The sequence below is a fragment of the Lithobates pipiens genome, unplaced genomic scaffold, assembly GCF_037356315.1.
Source record: "Lithobates pipiens isolate NorthernLeopardFrog02 unplaced genomic scaffold, aLitPip1_a1.2 Scaffold_3, whole genome shotgun sequence".
Lineage (NCBI taxonomy): Eukaryota > Metazoa > Chordata > Amphibia > Anura > Ranidae > Lithobates > Lithobates pipiens.
In genome coordinates, this window is record NW_027507790.1 from 254,821,707 (window position 1) to 254,845,015 (window position 23,309).

At 47.0% G+C, this 23,309-nt stretch overlaps 1 protein-coding gene across 2 annotated transcripts in view; it reads left to right on the top strand.

The window, feature by feature from the left end:
- The window catches only part of LOXHD1 (lipoxygenase homology PLAT domains 1), a 425,609-nt gene extending 404,098 nt beyond the window's left edge, over positions 1-21,511 (top strand). For both annotated transcript variants that reach the window (XM_077463060.1, XM_077463059.1), the window contains exons 45-47: positions 1,303-1,441; positions 4,901-5,062; positions 20,702-21,511. In XM_077463060.1, coding sequence (XP_077319186.1) covers positions 1,303-1,441; positions 4,901-5,062; positions 20,702-21,182 — 782 coding nt within the window. In that variant the 3' untranslated portion in view covers positions 21,183-21,511. The remainder of the gene's footprint in view (positions 1-1,302; positions 1,442-4,900; positions 5,063-20,701) is intronic.
- The last annotated feature ends 1,798 nt before the right edge of the window (positions 21,512-23,309 follow it).

Sequence of the window (23,309 nt, forward strand, 5' to 3'; positions counted from 1 at the left end):
TATTTTCCAACAATAAAAACCTGACAAAAGTCCTACTCATTCCCCATCCTATCCAAAACCACAAGGCTACTTTCACACTGGGGCATTGGGAGCGTCAGTGGTAAAGTGGCTATTTTTAGCGGCGCTTTACCTTCGTTTTGCGGCCCTTTTGTGGGATGCTTTTAACCCCCGCTAATGGCCGAAAAAAGGGTTAAAAGCGCCCGCAAAGTGGTGGGTTACCTGCAGTTGATTGATTGCAGTGGGCAGGGGCGCTGTAGGAGCAATGTATACACCACTCCTACAGCGACTTACAAGACTTTTTTTTGGCGTCCTGCCAGCACACCACTCCAGTGTGAAACCACTCAGGCTTTCACACTGGAGTGAAAGGAGATGCGCTTTACAGGCGCTATGCGGGCACTATTTTTAGCGCTATAGCGCCTGTAAAGCACCTCAGTGTGAAAGTATCCTAAAGCAAACATGTCTTAAAGTGGTTCTGCACCTAAAAAAAAAAATATTAAAAGCCAGCAGCTACTAATATTGCAGCTGCTGACTTTTAATAAAATCACACTTACCTGTCCCAGGGTCCAGCGATGTCGGAGGCAGATGACGAGCGATCGCTCGTCTCGTTGCTGCCCCCGCCGCCATCCTCTGTCAGGGAATCGGGAAGTGGAGCCTGGCGGCTTCACTGCCCGGTTCCCTACTGCGCATTCGCGAGTCGCGCTGCGCTTCTCTTCAGATCCCCCGCTGTGTCCTGGGAACTGTGTGTTTCCCAGAACACAACAGGGGGGGGGGGTGGGGCGTCTGTGGGGGTCTGCGGCAGTCTTCCCGGAAGTGGGTGCAGATACCTGGATAATCCAGGTATCTGCACCCCCCTCCCCCCTGAAAGGTGCCGATTGTGGCACCGGAGGGGGGGAGGGATCAGATTAGCTTAACTTCCCCTTTAGGGTGAAGAACCGCTTTAACAGGAGTTCCACCTGGAAGAAAACAATGGGGGTTGATTTACTAAAACTGGTGAGTGCAAAATCTGGTGCAGCTCTGCATAGAAACCAATCAGCTTCCAGGTTTTTTTCGTCAACGCTTAATTGAACAAGTTGAAGTTAGAAGCTGATTGGCTACTGTGCATAGCTGCACCAGATTTTGCACTCTCCAGTTTTAGTTAATCAATCTCAATAGCTTTTTTCAGATATTGTTAGGAAATTTCACTTAAAATTTCAAGTCAATGTTAGTGAATGCATTACAGTAGCAGCATATAGGTCATTGTAGACCTTATCGCTATACAAACACTTGGATATTACCGTTTGTTTTCTTATTGTCTTTCTGCAGCATATGAGATAGTGACAGTGACAAGTGACCGCGATGATGCTGAGTCAAAAGAGAACATCTGGATTGTATTAGAAGGGAAGAAGGGGAGATCTAAGGAGTTTCTACTGGAGAACACCACCAAGAAGAGGAGATTTGCTAGGTATGTACTGACTTGGGCAGCACCTACCAGGAGAAATGCTGAAAAATATACCTCGGGTGAAGCCCTCTTGGAAAGGAATGAGACAAGATTCTTTGCTGGGCTTACAACTGCCTGTAGAGATGTCAGCCTGGTAGAATGGTTTATTGGGTGATAAGGAAGTGGCACACATTGGGTTTGATTTACTAAAACTGGAGAGTGCAAAATCTGATGCAGCTCTGCATAGAAAACAATCAGCATCCAGGTTTTATTGTCAAAGCTTAACCACTGGCCGACTGCTAGTCGTACATTTTGGCCTAAATTTTAATTTTTGAAGAAAGAGTTTTTGTGTGCAAAATGTAAAAAAAAAAATTATATTATAAAATAAAATTTTAAAAACTTAGGCCGCGTACACACGGGCGGACTGTCTGACGGACTTGGTCCGCTGAAACGTGTTTCAGCGGACAATCCGGTCGTGTGTGGGCTTCAGCGGACTTTTTCAGCGGACAGTCTGGCGGACTAAGTCTTTCGGAATTTCCGTAATATTGTCCGTCCAACTTTGGTTTTAGCGGACAGTCCGCTCGTGAGTAGGCAAGTTGGACGGACTAAGTATGGCGCATGCTCAGAAAGGATTTACACGTCCGAAGGTTGCATTGCAGTGTATTGGACGTCGTATTTCTAGTCCCGTCGTACGTGCTGTACACGTCATCGCGCAAGCTTTCAGCGGACTGTCTGTTCATCGTGTGTGGTCAAGTCCGTTCATTCAAAAGTAGGACGGACTGTCTGTCGGATTGTCTGACGGACTTAGTTGGACGGACAGTCCGCCCGTGTGTACGCGGCCTAAGAAAAAACTTATTTTTTTCTCAAAATCTTTTGGGTTTTTTTTTTTGTTTGTATATCAAAAAATGAAAAACACAGTGGTGATTAAAAACCACCAAAAGAAACTTCTATTTGAGTGAAAAAAAATTATATAAATGTCATTTGGGTATAGTGTTGCATGACTGAGCATTTGCCAGTTAAAGTAGCGCAGTGCTCACCATCTCGCAGATCTATTTCAACCTCAACACACTTAATCGTCCCGCTGACGCCTCCTATATGTCTCAATGAGAACATGATTTGGTGAGGCCCATTGATCCTGAGGAGTGTAGGCCTGGTCCAACGTTGCAAAGTGCTCCTTCCACACTGATACATTGGAGGCTGCCTACAAAGTTCTCTTGAGGTGGTATTGGGTTCTGGCCCATATAGCCAGTGTGAATTCATCTTATAGCGATGGATGCTTCAGGGGCTGTGGACATCGAGAGATGTTATTCACATCTGTTGGTCTTGTCCTCGATTGACAGGGTTCTGGTCCAGGGTCTTCGGGCTCTTCCAAACCTTATTCCATATATGCGTTAGTAAGGACGCCAAGTTGGCTTTGCGGTGCTGCCCAATTCCGGGCTTGTTTTCGTACTAAACAAAAACTGGCGACTTACCTGTTTATTGCTACAAAGAGAGCCATTGCCAGAGCTTGGAAGAATCCCTCTGCTTCGTTTGCTGTGGTGAGGAGCATAATTACCAACCTTATGATTAAATGAGAAAATGTTGAATATTCTACACGGCTCCAATGCCAAATTTCTTAAAATTTGGTCTCCTTGGTGGTCTTACGTCCTCCCCACATTGCACCCGACCAGTCTGGGTGCTTCTTAAAGTGATTGTAAAGTCTCGTTTTTTTTTTAGTTAAAAAATAGCAATGTTATACTTACCTGCTCTGTGCAATGGTTTTTCACAGATCCGCCCAGATCCTCCTCTTCTCGGGTCCCTTGCTTGTGCTCCTGGCCCCTCCCTCCTGTTGTGGGCCCCCACAGCAAGCAGCTTGCTATGGGGGCATCTGAGCCAAGCCAAAGCTCCATGTGACCATTCAGACATAGAGCCACGGCCCTGTCCTGTCCCCTTTTCTCTCCTCATTGGCTGACTGACTTTGGCGCTGCTCTGCTGTCTCAGCCAATGAAGATGGGGGTCCCAGGCATCCAAGACACTCCTGCAACATCACTGGGTCTAAAGGGACCTCAGGTAAGTATTAGAGGGGCTGAGGGGGGCTGTTGCACACAAAAGGCTTTTTATCTTAATACATAGAATGCATTTAAATAAATAAAAAACTTCTGCCTTTACAACCACTTGAATTAATGATCTGCCCTAGATCCTAGCTTGCAGGTATCTTACCCTCCCCCCTCCCACCCCACTTCTCCCCCCTTCCCTCCCCTCTCACCCCACTTCTCCCCCCCTTTGTCCCTTCCACCCACCTTCTTTTTTTCTTTTCTCTCCTACTTTCTTTCTCTTTCTCTCTGGGCTTCTACCTGTTCTCACCCTTGTCTTTTTCAGATATGTGCCAGTGCCTTTAGACTTTGATCCTTTTCGCAGACCTATGGCCTGTGCGGCGGGGTCGTACTCTGGGCAGTTTCTCTACAAAATTGACCCGTTTTTGGTTGATTCATTAATGTTCTGTGTAATTCTGTGTTTTTCACCCAATACCCCTGTGTGGATGACCTGTTGACCTGCATCTGTGCATTTCTCAATAAAAAGGATTGTACCAGAAAGTATCACAGCGCTGAATACCAGAAAATGCCCTGGCAATGGGGGGGGGGGGGGGGAGTCAGCCTTCTGGAGGTCAAGTGGCTAATTAAACAAGCTGCAGTTAGAAGCTGATTGGTTCCCATGCACAGCTGCACCAGATTCTGATTGCTTAGTAAGGCCCCTTTCACACATGCGGACAGTATGTCCGTATTTCATCCATCCATTTGCAGATGAAATACGGACATACATACATTCCTATGGGATAGCGGGTGTCTGCAGATGAACATCCGCAGACACCCGCTATTGTCCGCCTCTGCAATTGTCCGCCTCCACAATTGTCCGATTCTGCAGACGGAGGAAAATCCTATTTTTCTATCCATCTGCAGAGCGGATCGGATGAACACGGACAGACGGTCCGTGCTCATTCGATCCCCATAGAGGAGAATGGAGAGCTGACAGGGCGGTCCCTGCACAGTGTGCGGAGACCGCCCTGTCCGCCGCCAGCTCAGCGGGGACAACGGAGCGATCCCCGCTGAGCGAGCGGATCATCACGGGGCGGATCATTACTAATCCGTCCCGTGTGAAAGGGGCCTTAATGGAGGAAAATGGAAGTTAAGGATATGGCTTGTTTATTTTATTCCCAGTAAAAAATTGAGATATTGAACAGATATGGCAAGTTGGACAAGCATTTAGCTACTGAATAAAGTTAAAAGCTATAAATCCATTCTAGAATTCAAGAGAGGAGGCATTATGCAGTGACCACACCAAGGTAATAACAGATAATCAGAATTACGTGTATTTCACATAAAGGCCAAAGCAACTTCTGTTAAAGTAAACATTTGAGCTATGGGTCCACTAAAAGAACAGATGATTTATAATGTTGTACAGTAGTTATATCCAGCATAAAATATAGGATATATCGCTTTTCCTCAGGAACGCAACGGATGTGTTTAAGTTTCCATCAAAGAACGTAGGTGATATTGCAGCAATATGCGTTGGCCATTGTCCTAAGGATGGTAAGAAGTTTTCTCCCAAGCAAGAGTTGCACTGGCACGTGAAGGAGATCACCGTCACAGAAATGGAACTTGGAAACCAGTAAGTGGATTTTCTTTATAATGTGGACTTGACATGTTCATCACATCAACTAGTACACCGTTCAAGCATAAAGAAGACTTAATCTTACCAACCATTATGATAAAACATGCATGTATTTGGGATTATAGTAACGCCCAGTATTATTTTAAATCTGAATGCCAAACCTACAAAGCGGAGGCATTACCTAGACCTGTAAAGAAAATATTACCCTTCCTGCTCTTTTCACCACCCCGTTACCTTCAAGTGGATGTCAAGGACAGCTTACAGAAAAAAAAGCATATGCAATACATCTCTACAATATTTGCATATATCCCCATGTTTTCCCCTATTAAAGCAAACTTTTTAAAAAAAGTACCGTTAATCTGCCTGCATATTTGCAAATTATAATAAAAGCTCCTAGGGGACATGAAAAGTTTAATTACTTGCAGAATAAATCAGTATCATTGGTAGTAATCGCCATGGGTTTACGAAGGGGTGTTTCTGCCAGACCAATCTGCTAACATTCTACGAGGAAGTGACCTGCCCATCTAGATACAGTAGAGGGAGGGCTGTGGATGTGGTGTATCTGGTTTTTGTGTAAGGATTCTGTACAGTTCTCCATAAAAGCTAAATCTACAAGCTGAGGTCTGCAGGCATGGACTATAAGGTTTGTTCTTGGATAGAAAACGGGTTGCAAGGGCATGTCCAAAGGATGGTGATAAATAACATTTATGGTTGGAGCCCTCCGCTGTAAGAGATATGAAAGAACACATAAACACGTCACAAGACTAACAACATAAAATAGACCTGAATTGTGCCCTTGGTCTGCTGTAAGGTAAGCCCTGGTGAGCTGGGCGGTGAGCCCTGCTCTGCTGGGCGATATGCCAAGAGAAGGCCGCATACCTTAAGAAAGTAAATGGATGTTTCTGTAGAGAAACGTGTTTTAAGTGAAGTACTCTAAGAAGGGAAATGGGTGGGTGGGTACCTTGCACTGGAACCGACACAGACCGTTGTGGGTGGTCTGATTATATACCCTCCGGGCTCCTCCCATAATTACGGGCCACCATACTGGCCCTCTTATTTATGGTTGGAGCCCTCCGCTGTAAGAGATATGAAAGAACACATAAACACGTCACAAGACTAACAACATAAAATAGACCTGAATTGTGCCCTTGGTCTGCTGTAAGGTAAGCCCTGGTGAGCTGGGCGGTGAGCCCTGCTCTGCTGGGCGATATGCCAAGAGAAGGCCGCAAAAGATTTGGTGTAGGGAGGTAATTATTAATTTATGTACAGCAAGACACTACGGGGCAAAGTTTCTGAAGGCTCAGGACATTTCCACTTGTGGATTGGAGATGTATCGAGTAAAGCAGGTGGATTCCCGCCTGCCCATCTTTGATCGCGTGGACTGGGACCCCGTTTCGTGAGGCTGCTGATGCTGCTCCAATGCGAAAGAATGTCCAAGAAAATGACCAAGGTCCTGGCCTAATGTGCTCAAAAGGAACCTGACGTGACTAATGAACTAGTTGCTGCCTGGGGTACTAATCGAGAACGGTAGTAATGGGCTGTCCTGCGAGGGATCAAACATATGGGCCAAAAATTGATCTAGGATGGACACGGGGCACCAGGCTTTGAGAGTTTGGAAAGGTTTTAGGTCAACCCCTGGACCGGACTATTGTGTTTTGGACACGCTGAGGAGCAAGATGAAGTCTGATGGCGTGTGAGGTGGTGTCTATGTAACACTTTACAACTGGGATGGTGACAGTATTCACTGGGGCGTAAGAAGCTGTAGAAAGCCAGGTAGATGGCTGCTTGAAGGACCAGGCTGCATTTAGCCAAAAGGGGAATGTGACATGATGAAAGACATGTCTCGGAATATGGCGCTGGTGACGGGTAGCCGTTTGATACTGATTTGGGGTCATTGCCTGTGAATACCACACAACATGGTCTTGACCGTATGGGCGGCGAACAAGACGGTTTGTTAGGATCTCATAAGGGGATAAAATACTGGATGTCAGCTGAGTGGGATCTAAGGTATTGTGTGACAATGCCAACTGTGTGCGGTGGCATAATATGAATACCGGGATGTGATGGAGAACTCTTGGTATTGCTCTGGGGTTTGAGGCTAGTAACCTGACATAGAACCTCTAGGCTGCCCGGTAGGCCTTCAGGGTGTTGTGAGATAGTGAAAGATTAATAAGGCAGGTAGCGTTGTGAAAGTGTTGTTTGAATCCGAGGTTAGCTACGACCAGTGTGGGATAAGAGACATGGTCGGGTCGGTTCCAGGTTCCTGCAAAAAATAACGAAGCAAAGTTAACGGGTAGTGCGTCTGCCAGATTATTGCATTTGTCTGGGATGTGGACGCATAGGACGTTAGATTGGTGCTGTGGGGATAGTGGCACCAGCCTGCACAGGAAGGCCACGATGGCCAGCTACTAGGACCTCCTTTATTGGTTTATTGGCTTGGTTGTCTGTGGCGAACGCCACTGTTTGTCCTGCCCAGTTGTTGCACCAGACTTGAGCTGCTGCGACAATGGGGTAGAGGTCGAACAAAGAGGAGGACTAACTGAACCCAGGAATCAAGAGGATTTCTGACGGCCATGGCCCTATAAACCCAATTTGACCAAAATTGAGGCGAGGACCTGTGGAGGCTGCGGTGACCATGACTACCTGAGATGAAGAGAGAGATGCTGAAGGAATACACATTGGCATGCCATTCCAATTTGTGAGAAATTCGACTCTCATGGGCAGATCTGCTATAGCTGGCACATCTTAATTTAAGGATTTAGTCAGGGTCTTTGCCTGGAAGAGAAACACTAAAAGATGGGAGGTAAAAGATCCCCTTGAGTCTGGCTGCTGCCTTGGCTGAAAATGAGCAGTGATAGTCAAAGGATGGGCACCCTGCGTACTTGTGACCTGCTGCGTGCAGATACAGGTCCAATTCTACCCTCCTGTTGGGGTTGCTCTGCCTAGCATGTCTCTGACTGTCCCCAAGGCCCGCACAAACTCTGTGACAGTGAGCTTGCGATTAAGTAAAGGGTCTCTGGTCTTCAGGATGACGGAGACATCTCCCTGCGAATATGATTTGTTCTAGGCCAAGTTGTGTACTGCTATGAGGAGGGATGCTAAGTTAACGTCGTTGTCATCCAAGATGTCCTCCTAGATGCCCTGCTAGGACAAGGTGTGCAGGGAAGACAATGGTGCATCTGTAAGTGAAGGTACGGGAATGACGGTGGTGACTGGAGCTGGTAGGGGCATGGCTGGGCGTACCTCCAGGGCTGTCACTCTGCTTGGACTTCAGGGACTGCTGCTGACAGTGTGGTTACCCAGGAGTGCAGCTGAGTAGTCGCAAAGAAGATAGACTGAAGTGGTGCCTGGAAGGGCTGCCACTGGTGGTGGAAACAGTAGCCTAAAGGCTTGGTTTCCTGGCTGCAGCAGGGTAGGATTTACTCCCGTGACACCGTTCTGTTATGAGTTTATATTTTTTTTTTTTTTTTTTTTTTTGTTTTGTTTATTTGTTTTTTATTGGTCCAAGCTCTTGTGAGACTAAACCGCCGCTTGCTGAGCCCGTAAAAGGTGATGGCAGGGCTGAGGCAAAGTCCTCACTGTCTGCCTGCGACATGGCATCAACTAAAAGCAAGGGGGGGTATGTTTGAGGTAAGTTGCAAAGGTAGGAGCGGATAGTTGCGTTGGGTAGATAAGATGAAAGGCGGAAGGAAACAAGAAGAATAGGACAAGGAACGACAGCCATAGTGACAGTTGGTTTGCGCTCGAGCGCTGTTGAGTGTGACTTTAGAAAACTCAAAAGAATGCGTAACAACCGAGGTGAGCCAGGAGGTGACTGGCTAGGTAACCGATAGCTCGGGTGTCAGTCTGTGCTCGGCACAGACTAATGAACCAGAGCGCCCCATGGCGGACTGGGGTGGGTAGCTGAAGTCTGGTATACTAAGTAGGAATGTTGCGATCTGTAGTTAATTGACGTGGGTTCGGTCTACTAATGCTTGCACTGCCAGCAAGTATAGAGATTAGGCGACCTTGTCTGCGTATTGAAGGCTTGTGCTTCGAAAACAGAGTGAAGTGCACAGAAGTATGTGACAGTTGCTAACGCCTCAGGAGCAGGTCAAATTCTGTATGTGAAGTAAAAATATGTAGTGAAAGAGTGTTTAAGAGAAAGGGGGAATCCCATTGAGCTACACACCTGACTTTATGCCCTAGTTGTGAAGTCGACTGGTTGGTGGTCGAGAACTGAGTTGACCGGGAGCCTGTAGTAAGGTGACATGAGAATTTCGTTTTGACGATGGGGATTGCAAAGAGCTGTTTGGGGCAAAGCTGGCCCCCTGGTGAAGATGCAAGCCCTCGACAATGGGTTTTTTTTTTTTTTTTTTTTTTTGGGAGATACTGTCCAAACCTGGTGCAGGGTGGACTAACTGGTGTTCTAACTGGCCTAAAAGGGGAAAGCGACAGAGAAAACGATGAGCAGCCATGTTGCTACTGGAGACGATGAGTGGCAGTTTGAGCCATTCGCTGAAATGCTTGCAGCGATTGCAAGGAAGCGGCCTTATTTGAATTATAAATTGAATTATGAGGTGAGAATGAATGAATGAATGAATGAATGAGGTGAACAGCTGTGTTGCTACTGGAGACGATGAGTGGCCGTATTAAGCTATTGCAGAGATGCTTGCAGCGATTTGCAAGAAAGCAGCTTTATTTGAATCTATAAATTTAATTATAAGTGTGTAGGAATGAGGAGAGCAGCCGTTTTTCTACTAGAGATGAGATTTGAAAGGTGAAAGCAATGTTTTGCGGATTTATAAGTGTGTAGGTATGAGGTGAACAGCAGTGTTGCTACTGGAGACGATTGGCAGTTTTGAGCCAAATGCAGAAAGACTTGCAGCGATTGCAAGAACGCAGCTTTGTTGAAAGGCGAAAGAAAGGTTATAGAGGAAATGTGATTATGTAGGAATGACCGTGCGCAATACTGAGCAAATTGGTGGAGAGAATTGTGTACGATCATGTATGATAGACTGAGAAGGTCAAATGTAAGTACTGCTGAATTCGTACAGTCGATGTGACTAGTTTGAACTGGGCTATAGCTATGGAATAGTCTGCGAAAGATTCGACTCAAATGAGTCGGTGATGCAACAGGATTCGGCTTGGTTGTTAGAGTTGCGTTTGGCAAGGACTGGAATCGTTGCGCCGACGCTGCGACTAAACTCGAATCCTCCGTAGATGCGACTGAGAGGCTCGTATATGGGATCCGACCATATCGCTGAGGATATGGCTGGGTTCGGATTGATTGAATTGTGATGGTGGTTGAAGGGGCTGGGGATTGTCAATGATCCGAAACATAGAAGCGAAGTTGCGACTAGATTCGAAACGGCCGTAGATGCGAGGTGACTATAGGGCTCGTATGACAGATCTGCCCGTGTTGCAGATGATATGGCTGGGTTTGAATCGACTAAATGGTGATGGCGGTTGAAGGGGCTTGTGACTGCCAAGGATCCGAAACATAGAAGCGAAGTTGCGACTAGATTTCAAATCGGCCGTAGATATGAGGTGACTACGGGGCTCGTATAACAGATCTGACCGTATTGCCGATGATATGGCTGGGTTCGAATCAACTAAATGGTGATGACGGTTGAAGGGGCTTGTGATTGCCGAGGATCCGAAACATAGAAGCGAAGTTGCGACTAGATTTCGAATCGGCCGTAGATGCGAGGTGAGTAAGGGGCTTGAATGTCGGATTTGACCGCATCGACCGTGAAGTGATCGGCTCGAGCAAACCCGCGTTGGGTAGAAAGGATGAAATACATGAAAGATGACATAGACTTACGGTGGCGTAAGTGCGACTTTGCAAAACGAACATGATAAGGTAACTATTGGAGTTTAGAAGAGCGGTAACAACAAAGTCCTACCTGCGACAGCGAGTGTGTAGCGGTCCAAGCGTGGGACAATCAATGAAGATATACGACCGATCTCGAAGGTACAACTATGTGGACATGCAGTGAGTTGGCAGAGTCAGCCTCTGCAATGCATTTGACACGAATCAACTCAAAAATGTATGAGATGAATCTGATATAAATTGGCAGTAAGGAGTATCTGATACGAATTGGTTGTAGAGTGTATGCCCTTCCTTACTGTGAAACCAAACACCTATCAACCACCCATCCCCCCAGGCTAGTCAAGTGCAGGTAAGACATCAGGTGGGTTTAATTACACCTCAATCAGCCACAGAAACCCATACAAACAATACCTGTTTATCTCAAAAAAGGATGAGAACAGTGAATTTTATAACCAGTGAAGCCTATGGCGAGTGATAACGAGGAACAACTGATAGCGACTCGGCTGTGCCGAACAACGTCGGGACATGAGTGTCAACAACTCAGAGGTAGGTTTTGCAAAAGGGGTGCAGGATAGTAAGGATGATAAGCCGCAAGTTTGCACATGATATGAAAAGATTCGGATACTACTTATCTGCGACCATGAGCGGGAACCGCCGACGAAGACCACGAATGAAGAAGCCGAAGTGCACCTACGATTGGACACACAGATAGACGACCGTGAGGGAGCTGAGAAGAGTCAGCCCCTTGATGTGCAGTACCTTGCACTGGAACCGACACAGACCGTTGTGGGTGGTCTGATTATATACCCTCCGGGCTCCTCCCATAATTACGGGCCACCATACTGGCCCTCTTATATACTAAGACTGGTCGGGAGTAGCGAGTGGGGTACCCCAAGGCTCTGTTTTGGGACAAATTCTGTTTAATTTATTCATAAATAATATAGAAGATGAAATAAATAGCTCAATCTCAGTTTATGCGGACGACACAAAAATATGCAGGGCAATACCGTCACATCAGGATATAGAAAGTTTACAGAAAGACCTGAACAAACTAATGGATTTGGTAACTACTTGGCAAAGGAGGTTTAATGTGGAGAAATGTAGGGTAATGCACTTGGGGGCTAAAAACATAAACTACTCACTAGGGGGAGAACCTCTGGGGGAATCAAGGATGGAGAAAGATCTGGGGGTCCTAGTAGATAACAGACTGAGCAATAGCTTGCAATGTCAAGCTGCAGCTACCAAAACCGGCAGACTATTGGCATGCATAAAAAAGGGATATACTCCAGAGATAAAACTATAATCCTTCCATTTGATAAAACTCTGGTCAGGCCACATCTGGAGTATTTTGTCCAGTTCTGGTCACCAGTCCTCAGAAGGGATGTGCTGGAGAGGATTTGAAGACCTCAATTACGAGGAACGACTACAAACACTAAATTTATTCTCGCTGGAGAAGAGGCGCTTAAGAGGGGACATGATGGAGATTTACAAATACCTCAATGGTGATCCCAGTGTAGGAAAAAAGGATTCAGTCTCGGGGAGTGTAAAGCCTTGTACACACGGTCGGAGAATCCGTCGGAATGTGTCCTATCGGACCGTGTCGTCGGATAATCCGACTGTGTGTGGTATGCATCGGACTGATTCCGTCTGAATATCCGTCGGACCCAATTTTCCAACATGTTGGAAATATTTCCCGACCAACTGGTTCGATCGGACATACTCCGATAATGTGTAGCGAATTTTGATCGGACCAAGTGCCACGCATGCTCAGATCAAATTCCTACATCAAAGCTATTGGTTACTAGCCTGAATGTAGTCCCATCGTAACGAAATTACGTCATCACGTTCTGAAAGATCGGATTTTTCGACAACTTAGTCCGACCGTGTGTATGCAACAGTTTCGGACACAATCCGTCAGACTAAATCTGACGGACAAAATCCGACGGATTTGGTTGGCAGAATCTCCGACCGTGTGTACAGGGGCTAAGAGGAAGTGGGGCCACGCAATGAGATTGGAAGAGAAGCGGTTTAACCGTAAGCTGCGCAGGGGTTTTTTCACTGTCGGGGCAATAAGGATGTGTAACTCTCTTCCACAATTGGTGGTGTCAGCGGGGAGTATTGATATTTTTAAGAGACTCTTGGACATGCATCTTAAAGCGGGGTTCCACCCTAAAGTTGAACTTCCGCTCATCGGAACCCTCCCCCCCTCCGGTGTCACAGTTGGCACCTTGCAGGGGGGAGGGGGGTGCAGATACCTGTCTAAGACAGGTATTTGCACCCAATTCCGGGCATAGACTCCCACGGGAGTCTATGCTGTTTCCTGTCCCGGCGCGATGGGTGCTGGGACACACACGGGTCCCAGAGACAGCACGGACCATTCCCATTGTGCTGCGCGACTCGTGTATGCGCAGTAGGGAACTGGGAAGTGAAGCCGCAACCCTTCACTTCCTGATTCCCTCACCGAGAATGGCGGCGGCAGCAGCAAAGAGCCTAGTGATCGATTGGCCTCGGCTGCCAACATCGCTGGACCTTGGGACAGGTGAGTGTCCATTTATTAATAGTCAGCAGCTGTAGTATTTATAGCTGCTGGCTTTTAATATTTTTGTTTCCAGTGGAATCCCTCTTTAAAGTGGTTGTAAACACTTTACAACCACTTTAACCTACAGGTAAGCCTAGATTAAGGCTTACCTGTAGGTGCAAGAAATATCTCCCAAACATAAAAAGTTTAGGATATATTTGCAGAAATAGTCGCAGCGATGTCTACGGCGCGTGCACTGAGCATGCCGCTTCCAACGGCGATCATGCCGTTAGTGGCGGCACCAGCACGCATGTGCGGGAGTGCCATCATCGCGGCTCTGGCCGGTCACAGCGCCAGAGTGGTGATACCCGGAAGTCACTCCGGGATAGATGGCGGTGTCGGAGGAGGCGAATGAGGGTCACTTTGGGGACTTCGATCTCAGTTAAGTTATTCATAATCAGCTAGTATGCTATGCATACTAGCTCATTATGCCTTTTGCCTTGCGGGTGTATTTATTTTTTTTTTTTCCCCAAGGCTTTACTTCCTCTTTAAAGAACACAATATACAGGGGTATTGGAAATGATTATAGACACTGAGGCCGCGTACACACGCGGGGACTGTTCGCCCAACTTTGTCCGCTGAACAGTGTTTCGGCGGACAGTCCGCCCGTGTGTGGGCTTTCAGCGGACAGTTTCAGCGAACAGTCTGCTGAACAAAGTTTTTTGGAAATTCCGAAAAACTGTCCGCTGAAACTTGGTTTCAGCGAACAATCCCCTCGTGTGTAGGCTTGTTCGTCAAACTAAGTTCCGCGCATGCTCAGAAAGGATTTACACGCCGAAAGTTGTAATGCAGTGTATAGGACGTCGTATTTTCCGTCCCGTCGTACGTCCCGTTCACGTCATCGCGCACGGTTTCAGCAAACTGTTCGTTCGTCGTGTGTGGGCAAGTCCGTCCATGCTAATTTTGAGCGGACTGTTCGCTGAAACTGTTTGACGGACAAAGTTGAGCGAACAGTCCCCGCGTGTGTACGCGGCCTGACACACGTACACTCACAGGTTGAACTGAATGGAATATTGTCTTTATTTAGCCTTACCTACATGTAACTATGTAAGAATGTGACTAAAGTTCTGGAAGGTAGTATTTCTAATTATGAAGCTGAGATCAAAAAGACTGGGTATTGCCCTCAAGCAGGAGACAAGTTTAACACTAACCTTAGTAAGTATAATTTCTTGATCATACATCACGGGACACAGGAGCTTCATTACATAGTGGGTTATATAGGCACCTCTGGTGATTGGACACTGGTTGACCCAATTAAAGAGAATTCCTCCCCTATATAACCCCTCCCATCAGGGAGGCACCTCAGTTTTTTCGCCAGTGTCTGGTCGATGGTCACGTAAAACTTAGCTCTATGCGGGTCCCGGCGAGGGCCGAAGGGCTACAACAAACCGGATCCATACCTCGGGCCGATAATTGACTCCCAAGATGGTATGGTACCCGGGCCTCGTCTGCCGAAGACACGAGGTTTTGCCTGTAAGTCCTCTCCATTGGAAGACTGGACTCTGGGACAACCAGACTTGGGGTACTGTTTACTCAGGGCGCCCGTAAGTTTCTGGCAGAGTTTTTTACAAGGCCCAGGTAGGAGAATCTTTTCGTAAGATTCCCAGATACGCCTGAAGGTTGGCTAACAATACCCGCCGTGATGGGTGAAGGCTGGAATTGGTCTGAAATCAGCAATTCCTGCGGCGGGGAACAGGTATGGGAAGTCATCCTATATATTTTAATATATGAATGGATTTCTTCATTTTGAGTAGTTGTATGTCTTACCTGGTTTCCACCACTTGAGGGAGTAAGAGCAAGCCTGATGCATACTTACATGCCTTTTCAAACAAACACGCTCAGTGAAATGCCTGGTTCTCCCAGCTATTCACGTTTCCTTGCAGTCCCTGCCACAATATAAGTAAAAAAGGGGTCCCACGCAGATCGGGGGGTCCCAGGTCACTCCTTTTGGGTTCCCCTTCCCCCCCCCCGGATCCCGCGGTCCTCGTGCACGCGCGCGGGCGCGTGCACGCGCGCGGGCGCGCTCCCGGCCTAATAGGGAAAGGGGGGGGGGGTGTGGTTGCCAGCTGTGCACAATCAAGTGCTCCAGACTGCAATGCAGGCGCCAAAACGGCCGTTTTAAAAGCCCAGAGCGTCAGGGGACTGTAAGGTGAGACACAGGAGCTGTGGGCTGTAAGCATCCGTGGGATTGGATCCAGGCGAACCTTAAGACACCTACTCGGCATCATATTGTGCAGTTAAGCTTATATTGATTTATTGTGAGACTTTAAGCACAACAAAGTGATTGCATTTTACACTAGTAACTCTGCTTTGTAGCTCAGTACTATGTCTCCTCGTAAGAGGGTTTCAGGGGCAGGTAACAAAAGCACTGGCAGGTCACCGCCTGGGTCCAGGGGTTCTAAAGGTGCATGCAGATTACCATCCCCCTCTGCAAGAGTGGAGCCTGCATCTCAAGACGAGTCAGTGCCCCTTTCAGGCTTTGCAGCCTCTCCTAATGTCACAGCCCCGGTCTATGTCACTGAGGACTCCCTTAGGGCTTCATTGGAGAGTTTTGAAGGGAGGATAATGAATTTTATTTCTGCTTCCCTAAAAGATAGCAAGAAAAGGGCTAGATCCCCTCCCTCTGCTGAAATCCCTCTCTCAGACAGCTGCTCTGAAAATGAGGAGAGATCCCTATCTTTGGAAAGGGATCATGAGCAGTCGGATCAGTCAGAGGATGAGGAGTCAGTCCCCTCCTCCCAGGCACTCAGAAAGCAGGTGCAGTATTATACTGAATTGGTGCGTACCACGTTCAGAATGCCAGCTGCTGAAGTCGCTACATCCTCTGTCTCTTCCCTGGGAGTCAGGAAAGCTCCACAGACTGCTTGTTCCTTCCCAATTCATCCTTTAATGGCTGACTTGATGTATAAGGACTGGGGACATCCCGATAAACTGTTTACTCCTCCCAAGAGGTTTTCTATGTATTATCCCGTGGAGGAAAGCTTCACCAAGAAATGGGGGGCCCCATCTGTGGATGCGGCTATCTCTTGTGTGAATAAGAACCTAACTTGTCCTTTGGATAATGCGCAGGTATTTAAGGACCCAGCTGACAAAAGGCTGGAAACCTTGTTAAAAGCCTCCTTTTCCATGGCCGGCGCTGTGGTGCAACCTACAGTCGCAGCCGTGGGGTTGTGTCAGTTCCTTAAGGAACAGGTTAAACAGATGTTTGAACTCCTTCCTAATGAGGAAGTAGAGAAATATGCAGAGATGCCTCACATCTTATGTTTCATAATTGATGCGATTTTGGATTCTGTCCAACAAGCATCACGTTTGTCCCTCATGTTGGTACACATGCGTAGGGCTCTATGGCTAAAAAATTGGGCTGCTGAAATGTCATGCAAAAAGCATTTGACTGGGTTTCCGTTTAAAGGGGAACGGTTGTTTGGAGAGGAATTAGATAAATTCGTCCAAAATATTTCGGGAGGTAAATCTACACTCCTTCCAGTCAAGAAGAGTAAACGTCCTTCATTCAGGCATACTCTTTCTCCCGAAGCGTCGAGCTCTAAACAGTGGCGACGGCCTTCTCAGCCCTCCTCGGCTGCAAAGCCTCAGGGCCGAGCCCAGGGACAGAAAAAGACTTGGGGGCGGAAGCCTGCCAAGCAGTCCTCCAAGACATCCTTGTGAAGGGGCGCCCCCGCTCGGCCGAGTGGGGGGAAGGCTCCTGCAGTTTGCAGGCGCCTGGCGGGTAGAGATTCAGGACAAATGGGTGATCTCTTCAGTATCTCTAGGCTACAGGCTAGAGTTTCAGGAGATTCCACCTTCCCGTTTTCTAAGGTCAAGGATCCCCAGGGATCCGATAAAGCAGAAACCGCTATTTCTGGCCTTGGATCAATTACTATCCCAAGGTGTGATAGTAGAGGTGAGCCCGAAAGATCAGGGTTCAGGTTTCTATTCGAATCTCTTCACCGTTCCAAAACCAGACGGAAGTGTCAGACCTATCTTGGATCTGAGAGACTTAAACCGGTTTCTACACATCCAGACCTTCCGGATGCAGTCAATACGCACTGTGGTCTCCTCCCTGCAAGGAGGAGAATTCATGGCATCAATAGATATCAAAGACGCATATCTCCATGTGCCAATATTTCCCGCACACCAGAAGTTTCTGAGGTTCGCGGTAGAGCAGCGCCATTTTCAATTTGTGGCCCTGCCGTTCGGCCTAGCCACGGCCCCTCGAGTCTTCACGAAGATTCTAGACCCTCTCTTAGCAATCTTAAGAGTTCAGGGCATAGCCGTCATGGCTTACCTAGACGACATGCTTCTCGTAGAGAGAACTGCAACATGCCTAAGTCGCAGCGTCACCAAAACGCTAGAACATCTGGGCCGCCTAGGTTGGATTATAAACCTAGAAAAGTCGTCTTTACAACCGACCACCAGGTTGGATTACCTGGGTCTGATTATCGACACCGCTCAGGGCAGGGTGTTCCTTCCAAAGCCAAAGGCCTTGGCCATTGGAGATCTAGTGCGCCTGATTCTGGGCAGAAGATTCTCCTCCATTCGGTTGTACATGAGACTGTTGGGAAAGATGGTCGCCTCTTTCGAGGCCGTTCCATTTGCCCAGTTCCACTCAAGGCCCCTGCAAAGATGCATCCTTGCGATTTGGAACAGGAAGCCCCAATCCCTGGATCTTCCTATGCGTTTATCCCCTCGGGCACGCAAAAGTCTTGTCTGGTGGTTACAGACCAAAAATTTGCTGAAAGGCAAAACCTTTCTTCCCCTCTCATGGAAAATTGTCACCACGGATGCCAGCCTGACAGGTTGGGGAGCCGTGTTGCAGGAAACATGCTCGCAGGGAAAATGGTCTGCGACCGAAAGTCTGCTGCCCATAAATGTCTTGGAGATTCGGGCAATTTACATGGCACTAAGAGAGTGGTCTCACAGACTGTGAGGTTTCCCAGTTCGGATTCAGTCCGACAATGCCACCGCAGTGGCTTACATCAATCACCAGGGCGGTACCAGAAGTCTGGTGGCCCAAAGGGAGGTGAATCGCATACTTGTCTGGGCAGAAGAGCATGTTCCGTGCCTCTCTGCAGTCTTCATTCCAGGAGTGGAGAATTGGCAGGCAGATTATCTCAGCCGCCAGCAGTTGTGCCCAGGAGAATGGGCTCTGCACCCCGATGTGTTTCAAGACATATGTCACAAGTGGGGCACTCCAGACGTGGATTTGTTTGCGTCCAGATTCAACAGGAAACTGGACAACTTTGTGTCAAGGACAAGAGATGCACTTGCTCAGGGGTCAGATGCTCTGACAGTTCCCTGGGATCAGTACAATCTGATCTATGCCTTCCCCCCGAACCCGCTGTTGTCGAGGTTCTTGGGAAGGGTCAAGAGGGAGACGAAGCCGGTCCTTCTAGTGGCCTCGGCTTGGCCCAGGCGACCATGGTTCGCAGAAATCATGAAGTTGGCAGTGGGCAGGTCATGGACCCTCCCTCTCCGGCCAGATCTCCTCTCACAGGGTCCAATTTACCACCCTGCTTTACGCAGTCTGAATTTGACGGTCTGGCTGCTGAGACCCACATTTTGAGAGGCCGTGGTCTTTCGGGGCCAGTCCTCTCCACTCTGGTCAATGCCAGAAAACCGGCCTCCAGGCGTATCTATTACAAGATCTGGAGGGCATATGTTTCCTGGTGTGAACCCAGGAGATGGCATCCTAGAAGGTATGTCATTAGCAGAATCTTGGCCTTTCTCCAATCAGGCCTTGAAATGAATTTGGCCATAAGCACCATCAAGGTGCAGATTTCGGCCCTATCGGTCTTTTTTCAAGGATCGCTTGCATCACATTCCCTAGTACGGGCTTTTATCCAGGGGGCTATGCGGATGAGACCGCCAGTCAAACCTCCGGTATGCCCTTGGGATCTGAATTTGGTTCTCTCGGCCTTAGAAGCCCAACCATTTGAACCTCTGCATCTGGCTTCTTTAACTCTCCTGACAAAGAAGCTGGTGTTCCTAGTAGCCATATCCACGGCTAGAAGGGTATCAGAATTGGCAGCTCTTTCCTGTAAAGAGCCCTATTTAATTATCCATAAGGACCGAGTGGTCATGCGTCCCAACAGGTCCTTTCTACCTAAGGTAGTTTCAGGTTTTCACCTGAATCAGGATGTAATCCTACCATCCTTTTTTCCAAATCCTCAGTCCACAGAGGAAGAATCCTTACACACTTTAGATGTGGTTAGAGCAATCAGTCTTTATCTTCAGGCAACTGCTCAGATAAGAAAGACTGACTGTTTATTTATTCTGCCAGAAGGCCCTAAAAAGGGTCAGGCAGCGTCAAAGTCCACTCTTTCGAGGTGGATCAGACAGGTTATTTCTCAGGCCTATGACTTAAAGGGGAAGATTCCTCCTTTTCAGGTGAGAGCGCACTCTACTAGGGCTGTCAGTGCTTCTTGGGCAGTGCATCACCAGGCCTCCCTGGCTCAGATCTGTAAGGCTGCGACTTGGTCATCAGTCCACACATTCACCAGATTCTATCAGGTGGATGTCAGAGGGCAGGAGGATATCGCCTTTGGGCGCAGTGTACTGCAGGCTGCAGTTTAGGTCCTCAGGTCCCTGGCGGTCTAGATTCATGATCTGTGTCTCCCTCCCCTCAACCTGAGCATTGCTATGGGACATCCCACTATGTAATGAAGCTCCTGTGTCCCGTGATGTATGATCAAGAAAATAGGATTTTTATATACAGCTTACCTGTAAAATCCTTTTCTTGAGAGTACATCACGGGACACAGGGCTCCCGCCCCTCTTGGGTTTCACGTGGTTTCTTATTGCTTTGCTACAAAACTGAGGTGCCTCCCTGATGGGAGGGGTTATATAGGGGAGGAATTCTCTTTAATTGGGTCAACCAGTGTCCAATCACCAGAGGTGCCTATATAACCCACTATGTAATGAAGCTCCTGTGTCCCGTGATGTACTCTCAAGAAAAGGATTTTACAGGTAAGCTGTATATAAAAATCCTATTTTTAGTTGAAGAGTAGTGGAGGATTCTAGCAGTGAATGTAAACTTGCTTGGGATAAACATAGGTCTATACAAAAATATTTAAAACAAAAAACAGTAATAAAGCAAAGAACCCCCCAAAAAACAAATGTTAACCCAAAAAAAGGGCAGATTCGATGCACGTGGTCTTTTCCTGTTACCACTTTTCTGTGTTTCTATGGATTGTTGTTTGGTCCTTGATAAGGAGTACTGACTCTAACTCAATGCTTTCCATATCTAGATATATCTTTAACTGCAATGCCAAGGTTCCACTGCGCAACAAAAGAGACGACTACAAAGTCTTTGAGTGTGCCAAGACCATCGAGAGCTTTGCCAGTAAGGCCCGCAGCCTCGTTCCGGTGAAATACGAAGTCATCATAGTCACTGGTTTCGAAAAGGGATCAGGAACAGACGCCAATGTCTCCATCATTATGTTTGGGTCCAATGGAGACTCGGGCAAGCACGCCCTAAAACAGAAGATGAGGAACCTCTTTGAACGAGGAAAGACCAACCGTTTTTATATCGAGACGTTAGACCTGGGCGAGATGAAGAAAGTTCGTGTAGAACATGATAATAGTGGACTTAACCCTGGTTGGCTGCTTGAGAGGGTCGAGGTCACCAATTCCGCCACTGGAGTGACTACCATTTTTCCATGTGGCAAATGGCTGGACAAAAAGAGAGGGGACGGTGAGCTTGTGAGAGATCTCTACCCAAGATACTAGACCAACCTAAATTATCTGAGCCATCTTGCCATGCCTTTCATAGACAAATTTTACATGTATTTTATACAACGTACTTTTTTTATATACTAAGATGTTAAACACAACCTGTACAGGAACTCCTTTTATGACTTTTGAAGAACGTATCATAACCTTTCACTGTATTTCAGTACTTCCTGGTAGCGACCTGTCAGCCATTTTGTCACCCCAGATAAAGGCCATAATCCAGCACTTGTTACCATAGAGCTCAGGAAAACTGAACAAATATATTTTTTCTCCATTGAGTAAAATATTCATGATATAATGTTTAATAAACTGATATATAATTGTGATATTTTTTATTTATTTATTTAATCTCCCTTGGGTTCTGCCTTACAAATGCTTTTGATCCCATTTTGATTTATAAAGTATCTATAAACAAATAATAAAAATTGTGTGATATAGTAAAAGCCTAGTGTAAAAAGGACCAGTCACCACTGGGCTTCAGACTGCTCCTAAAGCCTCCCTGCCCCATTGAAATCAATGCGGCAGCGCCGCCGAACTGATGGCAAAGCGGCGCTGCAGCGTTGCTTTGCAGGTGGTTTTAAACCTTTTTCGGCCGCTAGTGGGGGTTAAAAGCACCCTTCTAGCAGCCGAATAGTGCAGCTAAAATGATGGTAAAAAAAACGGAGCTTTACCTCCGCCGACGACTCGGTGTGAAAGCAACCGAAAAGGTAACTCTACTTTTGTGGGAAAAAAAATAGTGAATAAAAATGATATAGCATATTCAATTGTAACTCAAGTCATATTGTAATTGAATGTTATTACCACCTTCCATTTCGGACTATAGCACAATGACAGCCGGGCGATGGCTTTAAGATCATATGACCTCCAATCGGAAAGCGATCCTTCATGTGACACAATTTTAGCTTTTTTCAGGTATTTACCAAAACATATTCAAGCTATGGTTATATAATGGATATGGGCTGAAAGTGCACACGCTCGGGTTTAGTTTGAGGGTATGTACAGTATCTCAGAAAAGTGAGTACACCCTTCACATTTTTGTATATATTTTATTATATCTTATCATGTGACAACGTGAAGAAATGACACTTTGCTACAATGTAAAGTAGTGAGTGTACAGCTTGTATAACAGTGTAAATTTGCTGTCCCCTCAAAATAACTCAACACAGCCAATGTCTAAACCGCTGGCAACAAAAGTGAGTACACACCCTGCTTGCTTCTTCCCCATATCTTTAAATATTTATTAACTGGGATGTGGTACCATCTTAATTATCATTTTTTGATCAAAACCTCATCTATATATATCTTTTGTTTGAGTACACCCCTTAGTGAAAATGTCCAAATTGGGTCCAAAGTGGCAATATTTGTCCAATAATAAGTCCCCTTCCACTCCTCCATAACAACATCAAGGATCTGTGGATGTTAGAGACCTTGTGCTCCTCCACCTTCCATTTGAGGATGTCCCACAGATTGCTCAATAGGGTTTAGGTCTGGAGACATGCTTGGCCAGTCTATCGCCTTTACACTCAGCTTCTTTAGCAAGACAGTGGTCATCTTGGAGGTGTGTTTGGGGTCATTATCATGTTGGAATACTGCCCTGCGGCCCAGTCTCCGAAAGGAGAGGATCATGCTCTGCTTTGTATGTCACAGTACATGTTGGCATTGATGGTTCCCTCAATGAACTGTAGCTCTCCAGTGCCGGCAGCACTCATGCAGCCCCAGACCATGACGCTCCCACCACCATGCTTGACTGTAAGCAAGACACACTTGTCTTTGTACTCCTCACCTGATTGCCGGCACACACGCTTGACACCATCTGAACCAAATAAGTTCATCCTGGTCTCATCAGAACACAGGACATGGTTCCAGTAATTCAAGTCCTTAATTTGCTTGTCTTCAGCACACTGTTTGCAGAGGCTTTCTTGTGCATCATCTTTAGAAGAGGCTTCCTTCTGGGACGACAGCCATGCAGGCCAATTTGATGCAGTGTATGGTCTGAACACTGACAGGCTGACCCCTCCTCACTCCTCCTTCAACATCTGCAGCAATGTTGGCAGCACTCATACGTCTGTTTCACAAAGACAGCCTCTGGATATGACACTGAGCACGTGCATTCAACTTCTTTGG